At 36.1% G+C, this 12,179-nt stretch overlaps 1 protein-coding gene and 1 pseudogene across 28 annotated transcripts in view; one reads left to right on the forward strand and one right to left on the reverse strand.

Annotated features, from left to right (window-relative positions):
- Positions 1–316: 316 nt before the first annotated feature.
- The window catches only part of SEC31A (SEC31 homolog A, COPII coat complex component), an 83,454-nt gene continuing 71,591 nt past the window's right edge, over positions 317–12,179 (reverse strand). For 18 of the 28 annotated variants that reach the window (XM_053668890.1, XM_053668884.1, XM_053668881.1 and 15 more), the window contains 6 exons: positions 11,318–11,356; positions 9,799–9,857; positions 8,502–8,768; positions 4,778–4,897; positions 2,244–2,315; positions 317–886 (listed from right to left, as the gene is read on the reverse strand). In XM_053668890.1, coding sequence (XP_053524865.1) covers positions 707–886; positions 2,244–2,315; positions 4,778–4,897; positions 8,502–8,768; positions 9,799–9,857; positions 11,318–11,356 — 737 coding nt within the window. In that variant the 3' untranslated portion in view covers positions 317–706. The remainder of the gene's footprint in view (positions 887–2,243; positions 2,316–4,777; positions 4,898–8,501; positions 8,769–9,798; positions 9,858–11,317; positions 11,357–12,179) is intronic. The other 10 variants (XM_053668903.1, XM_053668899.1, XM_053668898.1 and 7 more) reach the window with 1 other exon arrangement.
- On the forward strand, positions 5,116–5,698 carry LOC119053236 (peptidyl-prolyl cis-trans isomerase A-like; annotated as a pseudogene).

Below are 12,179 nucleotides of genomic sequence, written 5' to 3' on the forward strand. Positions count from 1 at the left end.
ACTTAAATCTCAGACCTATAAGTGCCTCTTAAAAATTAGATGAACAAATTTCTATATATAAAAGAATTTAATCTTAAAATTCAAATATTGAAAACATTTATTAATAAATTTCACCCTACAGAATGAAAATGCTCAGTCTTTTCCTTTGATACTTAAGGCCAATAATCCCACTTTTCATTAGTATTTGCTAAAATCTATGTAACAGGCTCTAGATTTAATTATTTATTCAGAACCAAAGTGAAGCCGAAGACATAAGGAAATAAAGATTAAAGTAAACTGGGCAGCTGTGTAAAAAAAATACTGCATACACTTAAAATAAGATCGCATACTTTAATCTGATTGACATAGAGGGAGTATGAAGGACACAAAACTTAGTTTTAGCTCTGCTTTATGCATAACCAGATGCTCTGTTCCAAAAGTACACTAAGATTTTAAAAACCACAATTTATCAGAATACTTCAGGAAAACATACTAAGTGTAATCCAGGAAATACACGATTTGCATAAAAAGAAAATCATCACAGGCAATAAAATATTAAAACAAAAGAAAGCACCAGGGTTTGGAGCAGTTCTAAGGTGAGTATCTTTGCAGAAATAGTGTAAATGCTATGAAAACATGCTAATGAGGATTGGTCCACATCTTATCATTTCTTAAAACACGTTTCTTTGGAAAAATGGCAATGTTGGCAGGAAGTGAAGCTGTCCTTTTAGACACCCAGCTTATTGGCCTGGGTGAGAACAACTTTAAGAACTGGCATGAAAGCAGAGGTCTCGCTGAAGTTGCTGGTGCTGACTATATGGGTATGGATGGTCAAACCTTCAGAGTAGTTTCGCATTTCAATGCTCCTTGCAATGTTGTGTAAACCACTGATGATTGTGGGTGAAAGCTGAAATAAAGGAGGAAACAAGAGAAAGAATTAAAGGAGAATTTCCCTTAAGACTCTCTACAGACATTAAAACCATGATACGTAAAAGGAGCTTGATATAAACATTACAAAAAAATGTATAAACCATTTAGCATGTCTAGATGCAGGTTTTTTAGACCAAGCAACATTTAAGTTATAAAACAGAACCATGACAAAATGACATGTAAGGATATTATTTATAAATTAAATATGTATGATAAGCCAGGAGTTTCTTAGAGAAAAGCCAGATTTCCTCCCCCAAGTTGAAACACTAACAAGTCTCTCCACTTAAAAGCTTTAATCTTGCCTTGGCTGGATAGCTCAGTTGGTTACAGCATCATCCCAAAATGCCAAGGCTGCGTGTTCAATGTCTGGTTAGAGCATATACAAGAAGCAACCAATAAATGAATAAATAAGAGGAACAACAAGACTGATGTTTTGTCCTCTAACGTCAATAAATAAATTTTTTTAAAAAGAGCTTTAATTCTTTAATTATTTTAGATACAGCCTCACACCTTTAAAAAAGATTTTTAATCATGGTATTTCAAAGGACAGACTCATTTTATTCTTAAATCCCGTCTACAATAGATATCCTGAACTTCTGATCTACTTCCCTTAGTAGGGAAATAGCCCCCATCATGTGCTCAACTGATTTATTCTTAACTGCTTTTAATAATTCTGTCATAGCTTAAAACCATAAAACCGATAGTTTTTTTTCCCCATTACTTGGTTTAAATGTTCACACTTTTGAGGGAAGACTTTTATTTGGATCAGCTCACAGACCACACCACTTCCACAGCTATATCAACTAGCTTTTTTTGGTTTAGTTCTCATGAGATAAATGGTTATTTTTATCTGATGGGATTGGTGTAGGGAATGGGAAAGAGAAACGCTGAAATGCAAAAATATAAAAAGTCCCAGTTCTTTTTTTCCCTATCCCAGTGCTTCTATTAATAAAGCAAAACTATTCTGGAAAGAATGGAGAGGTGGGGACAAAGGAACAGAAGACAGTACACTTTCTCCTACTGTTGGCTCTCTTCACGGTTACAGCACATTAAGTCGCTCATCTTTTGGCTACATTTGGCTTTGTCTTTGTGTAATAGGCATGCCAGAGGAAAAGGGATCAGGAGTCTTGACAGTGCGAAAGATTACAGTTTTGGTCTCTGAAAAAAAGAGTATCTCCCCACTCTGATTTCTTGGCTCATGGGACATAAGAAACAAACAGAAGGCCAGTTATCTTAACACACCAGCCTGTCCCCAAGCACACTACAGACAAGTGCTGATGAGATGCTTATTTTAGCAAGTAGGAATAAATAAATATTTTCCCCCACAAACTTACTGTCTGTTCCCTAAGTTTATCATATAGAAACTCCAAGCGTTTGCTGGCATCATCTAGCTTCCTCTTGGTTTGCTGCAGAAGAAAAACAGGTATGTTATATTTGAACATTAATTTTTATCCCCAAAATTTGCTCTATCTCATTTCAGTAAACCTTACACTCATGATGGCGAACAGCTTCATTTTATAAAGAAAGGTAGGCAACTATAACCAAGAAACTTGAACAGATTATGAGGCAAAGGTCAGTAATCTAATGGGAGAAGGACAAGAGAATGAGCCTCTTCCTTCTGGTGTGCAAAATTAGAGGACTGGTTGGATTTCACGTGAACTGCAAACTCACTTGACAAGCTGTATGAACGTACAGGTGCACTATATTCACAAACAATAGCAGGGCCACCTGGAGGCAGCAATGGGTCAGTGTACTACAGAGGAAAATGTCTAGGTACACTCATTATAAATTGTGGGTGTTTAGAAGGCAAACATTTGGTGAACTACAATCTTTCAAAAATATTACTTATACACTTAGTCATTTGGTATGTTTAATCCTGACTCTGAGCATTTAAAAAATATCAAGAAAAAAAGAAAACTGTCATCTGGTAACTTAAGACTACTAAGAAGGAAGCAGTAAAATAAGTTCTTAAATTAAGAAGATCCACCCACCCCATCCTAATATTATAAATACAGTGAGAGAAAACTAATCTAAAACCAAAGTGAAAAATTTTAAATTAACAATGCTCTACATTATACAACAGCTATAGAACTGACACTGTTCTTCAATATTTAGTGAGTGTCTACTATGTATTATGCTGGGGACACAGTCTTATGTCTCAAGGAGCTCATACCCTACTGGGTAGGAAAAGATACTAAATAAATGATACGTTCTATGCCAGATGGTGATGAGTGCCATGAAGGAAAGTTAACAGGGTAAGAAAGACTGGAGGTGCTGGGAGTTGAGGGGGTGGTAAAGAAAGGCCTAATGACTAATAGGACATTGCAGCACAAGTCTGGAACAAGTGAGGAGTGAGCAGTGCAGTTATGCGGGGGAAGAGTTCCAGACAGAAGGAGCAGCAAGCACAAGTCTTTGATGTGGAAGTACTCTTGGTATATTTGAGAAAGGAATGTCAGCATGTCAGAAGAGGAAAGAAGAAGAGATGAAGCCAATAATAATATTACAAACTAAGCTGTGCTGTAAAATTACTTTGTGTTGTATGGACATAATTGAAGTGAAAACAGGAATAAAGCCATACTATAAAAATGGTTCCAACTATTGATTAAAATGGACTTATGTGGAGGGGAACTGCTGCAGTTCCTGTTCAAAGTTAATCCCACGTAACCCAAGGGGGGGAGGATGGCGGTAGTTGGGCAGGAGAAGATATTAGAACTTCTCCCCCAACTCGTTACAGAAATTACAGGAACAGTTTGTCTTTTGTGGATCTCTTTTGCCTAGTGCTCCTGTGGACCCAGAAGGAAGATGGCATGGAGACCTAGAAGAGGTTAAATTTAGTTAAGAATTTACTGAGGTGGACCATGAATTAAGTGTCCTCCCACCCTCTCTATACTGACTTATCCCTGAAGGAGGAATGAAGTTCCCCTACATTTTTATAGAAACACCTCTATTTCTGAATGAATGTGGCATGTCTATTTAGAGGTATGCACAGGGTATAGTATTTACCTGGCTTCATCTGCTTCTCCATACTAGTTTAATATTCCCATCACTCTCAGAACATCAAGCACTAAGATTTACCTTAAGCCTTCCCTGCCTCTGCTTTCCTGGTAACTTCAGTTCAGGGAATCGCTTTCCAAAAACCAGCAGAAGGTTGCACATATTAACGCTCAATGTTGATGAAACAACAAATTCCAGAAGCTGTTTTTCAAGTACACAAGTATCTAGTGGCTAAATAAAGCTATTCAATGTTTGTTGGCAGAAATTAAAATTTCACTGAAAACAAAAGTGGCTTTGTAGAGTTTTTGTGGAGTTTTTTTTACACAGGCATCCACTAAGTAAAATCATGCATATGACTCCAATATCTACAACATTTATATATTTTAAGGTCTTTGTAAAGTTATATATAATATTATCTACTTTTAAAAGCTTCAATGTAAGCTCAGAAATAAACCCCAAGATTGATTTTCTTGCATACAACTTTTCTGTTCTATTATAGTGCCAAGCATGAGGTTTGCTGATGAGAAGCAGTACACATGGTGGCTGAGAGCATAAATTCTGGAGCCAGCCTAGGTCTGAATGCTGGCTCTGACCTTGAGTGTTACTTAACTGTCTTTTGGTTCAATTTCCTCATTTGTAAAATATAGATGATAATCCACCTACCATGGGGTTGTTGTGAGGATTAAATATATTTATATATAAAAAAGTACTTAAATACATTTTTGTATGTTAAAGCAAACTATGTAAGTACTAGTAGTTTTATTACTTTTGTGCAAACATTTAAAGTATATCTTGCAGGATTTTAAGAAATGATTACAGAAGAATTTCATAAAGGATTATTTTAATTAAGCAAAATATGAGAAAAAGTACATACCGGATCTGTGGCTGAAGAAAGACAGCGCTGAATAAGATCCTCAAATGTGGTCTTTAGAATGAGGTGCTCATCTGGAATAGGTTTCTTAGTAATTTTTTCTGTTGGCAAAGACTGCACATGCTGGAAGAAATAATACCACAAAAATGAGTAGAAATGGCCAGAAGCTCCTGAATACACAAAGCCCTGAAAACCTGTGGTACAGAGAAACCTACTACCTTCTAGACAGGCTATTCAAAAAACAAATTAAAAAAAAAACTAACATGAAATCACTGAGTTAAGTAAAAATGAAAACCAGATATCCAGTAGAAGGTATTAACTACTCTTCCTACAGCTCTGATTCTTAAAACCAGGAGTGCAGGCCTTGCAGACTGACTCCTGACTCCTGGACTCCTCTGCCCCTGACTCCTGGACCTTCCCTTGCCCAGCCATGGTCAACCCTACTGTGTTCTTCCACATCGCTGCCAAGAGAGAGCCTGTGGGCCACATCTCCTTTGAGCTGTTTGTAGACAAAGTCTCAAAGACAGCAGAAAACTTTTGTGCTCTGAGCACCAAGGAGAAAGGATTTGGTTTTAAAGTTTCCTGCTTTCACAGAATTATTCCGGGATTTATGTGCCAGGGTGGTGACTTCACATGCCACAGTGGCACAGGCAGCAAGTCCATCTATGGGGAGAAACTTCACAATGAGAGTATCATCCTGAAGCATATGGGTTCTGGCTCCTTGTCCATGGCAAATGCTGGACCCAGCACAAACGGTTCCTAATTTTTCATCCACACTGCCAAGACTGAGTGGTTGGATGGCAAGCATGTAGTCTTCCGCCAGGTGAAAGACACATGGATGTTATGACAGCCATGGAGTGCTATGGGTCCAGGAATGGCAAGACCAGCAAGAAGATCACCATTACTGACTGTGGAGAAGTCTAATAAATTTGATTCATGTTCTGTAGCTCAGGAAAGCACCCCTTCACTCCCCATCTGTTTGGAATGTTCTATAATCTTCACGCTCTCGCTGCAGTTCATTGGGTTCCATATTTTCCTTAACCCTTCCAAGTCTAGCTGGATTGCAGAGTTAAGTTTATGATTATGAAATAAAAATGAAAAAACAACAAAAAGGACTGGATATAAAGTATTTAATTAATTATGGAGCATATGTTGATCACTACTGTATATAAATTGATGGGAAGTAGATCTATGCTAGTAAGAAATAAAAATAACAAGGCATTTATGAAGTAGGCTGGTTAAAGCAACTGCTTGTTCTGTCTGTTGGCTCATTTTCGTTTATTCTGGCACTCTTCTATTCTTTGGTTTACTCTTAGGGTTGTTGACTGGGCTGTTAACAAACTATGAGATTAAGCCAAAGGTTAGAATAGAAGAGACCATGATGTTACAGAATACAAATATGAAAAAAACAAAGAAGGGATGTTTAAGGGTTGTTTTTTTTTTAAATTTTATTTATTTACCTTTAGAGGGGAAGGGAAGGAGAGAAGGAGAGAAACATCAATGTATGGTTGCCTTTCATGCATCCCCTGCTGGGAATTGGCCTGCAAGGAACTGGTCTGCAACCCAGGCATGTGCCCTGACTGGGAATCGAACCGCGATTGCTTGGTTTGCAGGCCCGCACTCAATCCACTGAGCTACACCAGCCAGGGCGGGATGTTTAAGTTTTTAAAAATTTGATATATTAGTTCATTTATTAAAAAAAATATTAGGCCATTATGGGCTAGGCACTAGTTATGAGCCAATATAGAAATGATCTCAGCCCTCAGGGAGTTTACAGGCTAATGGAAAAGAAAGTAAATTTTAAAGTGTTATAAACATTTATAAAATAGCAGCTCTAGTTGTTGGTAAGCCAACAGACAATGTAACTGACATTTTATTGAAGGGAAGGCCCTCTTCAGGGATTGGAAGGATAAGTGGAAGTTAACCAGTGAAATGGGTTTCAAAGCATTCCAGACTGAGAAAGATCATGCACAAAGGAAAGACCATAATACAAGGGGACTAAAAGGAGACCAGTGTGGCTAGAGCACAGAGAGAGCAGGAGGTGTATGAGCTGAGGCCTTCCAGACAATGTGAAATATTTTGAGTTTTATCTTGACAACAATGGGAAGCTGTAATGTTTTAAGCAAGAGTTGGATGAAGTAAATGCTGGCAGACAAATTCAAGATTCCTGCATTGCTGAAGACTAGAGAAGAAGGTGGCATGGACCAGGATGGAAATGTTAAGAACAGAGTTGAGAGAGTATTTAAAGTAACAGCAACAAGACTGAGGATAGATTTTTAAAAGAAACTAAAGGAAAAAAGAGTATAAACAGCTTTCCCTTTCGATCGTAACTGAGGTTCCAGTCTAAATGAGTATGGCATGGGCACCCAGGTCTAAACAAAAGTGAATGGCTGGGTAGTTCCCCAAAGAGAGACTTGAAATTAAAAAAAATTCACAATACATCTTTATAATTTATATTCTTGTGGAAAGAAGCAAGTTCCGTCCTGGCTGGTGTAGCTCAGTGGATTGAGTGAGGCTGGGAACCAAAGGGTTACCAGTTCAATCCCCAGTCAGGGCACATGCCTAGGTTGCAAGCCAGGTACCCAGTGGGGGCCACATGAGAAGCAACCACACATTGCTGTTTCTCTCCCTCCCTTCCCCCTCTCTAAAAATAAATAATAAATAAAATCTTAAAACAACAACAAAACAATAAGAATCAAGTTCCCCTACCTTCCTCAAAACACTGGTTTTTATAATGCAACTTTTAATAGTTAGAATTTCCTTAGGCAGAACTATTTAACAAAAAGGCATACTCTTGTGACAGAAATACAATCAGAAGCCCTGGCTGGTGTAGCTCAGTGGATTGAGCACAGGCCTGCGAACCAGAGGATCGTGGTTCGATTCCCAGTCAGGGCACATGTCTGGGTTGCAGGCTGGTTCCCTGCAGGCCAGTTCCCAGCAGGGGATGCACGAAAGGCAACCATACATTGATGTTTCTCTCCCTCTCTCCTTCCCCTCTAAAGGATAAATAATAAAATCTTAAAAAAAAAAAAAGAAATACAATCAGTACAAATTTGAGTTCAATGAGTCAAAGACAAAAACATAAGAACTACTTTTATACTTGAACAGAAATTTGTTTCACCTTACATTGAACTTTGGGCCCAAGCTCTTTACTTCTCTCTTCTTTTTTTAACTTTTTAAAAATTGTTGTTCAAGTACAGTTGTCTTGATTTTCCCACTTCTTTTCATTAATAGATCAAAATATCACATGTCAAAGTCAGATATATAAATATAACAGATTTTTCATCATCTGGTACTCTGCCAACTAGCAGTTTGTATGTGACATACCTTTATTTAAAGATAAGACTATATTAGTTCATATATAAGAAAATATATAACTTATTACATTTTTATTTTACATTTTAAGGGAAGAACCTTTGAAAAGAGCTTCTGCTTAAGACCCTGGAGGCAAATAAATGACTCAACTGAAATTGTGGCTACTGCTTAGATATACTGCAACCACCAAGTTGCTGGAAACATACACTAACAAATATATAAGGCTCTTGTAGAAGTTTGTTTATGGCCATGTGATTGAAAAATAATACAATGTTTCTTATACAGTGTGTCTAAATTGAAACCAAATTTTAACAAATGTTACTAAAGTTATAACCATAAAAGTTAACACATTAAAAAAGTTTGCTGAAATAGACTCATCTCTTCATTCCATTTCCACAGATTTTACTGTTACCTGGATGGTATTTCCAATAGGAGCTCCTGGAGCGCCTTCGATACTGGGCTTTGAGAAAGACGGTGGCATGCCTGGTTGACCAAGGAGTTGCTGCATGCCAGGGAAGGAAGGCTGGCCACCTGGAAGATGTGGCTGTGGGAATGAAGGCTGGTTTGACACTGGTACTGGAGCTGAAGGTTGTTGCTGCAGCATCTGTGACTGGGGGTCACCCAAGGGGTTTGTGATAGGTGATGTGATGGGAATAGGAGGCATAAAGTTTTCAGGCATCTATAAAAGATAGTAATAAAAGACAGTAAGAGTGAGAAAAAATGATAGCAATATCTCCTCAGCCTTAAATAAGGGAGTTAGACTAGTCCATGGTTTAAAAAGTTGTTTTTTTAAAAAACAGATTACTTTTCAAATGAAATTTTCTGTAAAATTATGGAGTAAAACAAAAGTACAGCTAATCTGGCTTAAAGGGGTGGAGAGTTCAAACCTAGACCTTTTAGTTTCCTCTTTGCTGTCTTTCCCTAATCTCATAATGGGGAGCGCAAACTATGGTGTTTTTGAAAGAGGATATAAAAGTCTGGAGAATTTTATCTGGCAATACTAAAACCAGATACACCAAATAAGTTTGTGTGTTTAATATAATCACAATGTAATATACTTTTCCTAGTGGATTACCTGTCAATTCAATCATAAAGGAAGTAGTAGACTAAGTTTCTGATTATTACTAACCTAAATTTCGGGTTTTATTACTCATTTATAGTGTCTCCCAATTTTATGTTATGGCCTCTCATTACCATATTTGGGGGAAGGAGATCACTAGGAGTAAAAAAAAAAAAAGGTATAAAATGGCTTGGGGAGAAGGGAAGAAAAATCTTACCTTGTACTCTAACAGCTCTCAACAGTTATCGACATGTAAACAATGCTGAGCTATAAGAATATTTCTTCATTCATATTATACATGACAAATAAAATATAATTACCAAATTCATGATCATTGCTGGAACCCAAAAACCAAAGTAACACCTAAAAAAAGTCATTTGAGAAGCCTGAAATTTTGCTTCTTATTCTTTGAAAAGAGACCTACTTGGGAATTTATATTTTGCCTTCTCGAAGAGGTTTAATCCATACCACCATATTGTTTTCTACTTTCTTTCCTCTCCTTCATGGATTTGAAGATGTAAGATGAAATATACTTTATCAATCTAGTAAGCTTTGCCTTTAAAGGATCAGAGAAGTGTGGTGTGCCCTAGGCGGCTATATGATTAACAAAACTTCTGTAGGCAATTGGATTCACATCTTTTTCTAGTACCTTCTTCTTCTTGGGTACTCTGTTCAAAGCTGGAGGATCATTCCAACCATTCTGAGGACCTGTAACATATAACAGAAGGCATTTTCCTTTAGAATCCTGAAGAGAAGAAACTAAATTGTATCCCTTACAGAATACCTTCAAATTGTGCCTTAACCCTGAGATAACTGTCATAAGTTTTACCAGCTGAGCTATGAAGGTCACTGGGTAGTCCTGGATTCTCAAACTCATTACCTCTAAAAATCACAAGCCATCAGCTTAGTAGGCAAGACATCGCCATTAAAATGAAAGAACTGTCCTAAATTTAAGGACAGTAAAGTCTTTGTCTATATTAGTGTATAACTTTCAAAGATCTGTTAATAATTCTCTCCTAATAAAGAAAAAATAAATCACTAGAGATTGCTTTTAAAAAGCTTTCCGATAGTCAACAGACAAAAAAAAGTAAAGGTACTAACCTCCTATTTCCCAAGAGATGAATTCAACATAGCAATTCTGCATTAGCAAACCAATCCACACAGTAGAGAAACACTGGTTAAAAAAAGAGAGCCCAACTATACAACACTAGAAATTTTTATCACCTTTGGTTTAGAAATTACTTACAAAATAGAAAAGGACATTCAAATACTTGTGTTATTTTTTTTAATGCTACAAAACTAAATTCCAGGCTGGCAGCAAATTATAATTAAACTACTGTCAGCTTTAGTAAATGTCCTCTTAAAAAAAAACAAAAACCCTGTCATCTCAAAGTGAGAAATGAATATAAGCAGCAGAACTCAGTAAATAAGTACTGTAATGCCAGTATCTTTAAAGGAAAAGAAATAAAACACGCCAGAAATAAGATAATTTCTAAATCACAGTATAATCATATTATACTTTGTGGAGTTTTATATATGTGTATATATAAAGACAAAAATTACTTTTTTCAATAAATTAAATATTTTCAGTATTTTGCCTTTTGTTTTATTGATATCCTTAATATTAAATTACAAAATTGCTTAGCAAACCAAAGAACCTGTGATTAATAATAATTTCATGGAAACTTTTTTGAAAAGTGAGATCTCCTAATGAGCTATATACTCATTTGCCTTGATTTTAAAGATAGAATAAATTTTCTACAAGTTTACTAGAAGATGGGATGCCAAATGAACCTCAAGATACTCAAGAGCTATTCACAAAATATTAAACTACATGCTGGTATCTGTTTAACAAATTCTCCACGTTTTGGTCATATACAAATTAATCATTCATATCTAATCTTATGCATATCTAAGACAATCTTGGTATAGTTATTGTCTTTATGTCTACCTAAAATAGATGATTTTATGATTTAAAGCTATTAGCATCACCACATTAATTCAATCAGTTCTGAGATCTGAATCATTAAGAAGCCAAATTTAAAATGACACTGATCAGATTTAGGATATCATCAGCTTTGAAGTTCACATGCATTATTGTGAATGTCCAATCATTACTGCATTCATTGATTAGAGATTTCCAAAAGTACATTTTATAACCAATTCACCTTCCAACAAAGGTGCGTGGTCTTGTATAAACTGATTTTCTGTAGACAAAATATAAAAAGTCACTTAAACAATATTATATTCAAAGACATTCTAAACTCTACTTTTCATTTTATAATTGTTTCTTCTCTCACCAACAACTCCCAGAAAAAGCAAACTAATTTTATAAGGGGTTATGAGGGTAGGGGTGATGGGTGAAAAAGGTGAAGGGGTTAAGAAGTACAAATCGGTAGTTACAGAACAGTCACTGGGATGTGAAGCACAGCATACGGAATACAGTCAATAACAGTCTAATAACGAGGTATGGTGTCAGACGCGTGCAAGAATTATCTGGATGATCACTTAGTAAGTTATATAATGTCTACTCACTGGGGTATATATCTGAAACTAATAATGTATGTCAACTGTAATTGAAAATTTTAAAAATGATAAAAGTATATATGAGGAAATAAAACTTTTAAAATCAAGTTATGTGAAATATCTCTTATCTAATTAAGAAAGTAACCAATTTGGGGGTAAAGGAAAATCACTTGTGTCAGATCCAATTAACTCTTAAACAGCATGTTTTTTCTCTTACTATACCCACTGTCTCTTTTAAGAAAAAATACTGTTCCTTCTTATTTAAAAAAATTCTCCCTAATTGTTTGAATCAATTGTTTTTCTACCATTTGATCAATGAAGTTCAGAAATATATATTATTGGGGGGAAAAGTTCTGCCTAACATATTATAACTAATGTGTCCATTTTAGTGTTCTTTCAATCTGTGACTCCAATTCACCTGAAGAACTTGTTAAAATGCAAATTTTAATTCACGGGCATAGTGCAGGGCCTGAGATTCTATCATTCCAGCCATCTCCCATGTAA

The sequence above is a fragment of the Artibeus jamaicensis genome, unplaced genomic scaffold, assembly GCF_021234435.1.
Source record: "Artibeus jamaicensis isolate MK-2021 breed Jamaican fruit bat unplaced genomic scaffold, CSHL_Jam_final contig_515, whole genome shotgun sequence".
NCBI classification, from domain to species: domain Eukaryota; kingdom Metazoa; phylum Chordata; class Mammalia; order Chiroptera; family Phyllostomidae; genus Artibeus; species Artibeus jamaicensis.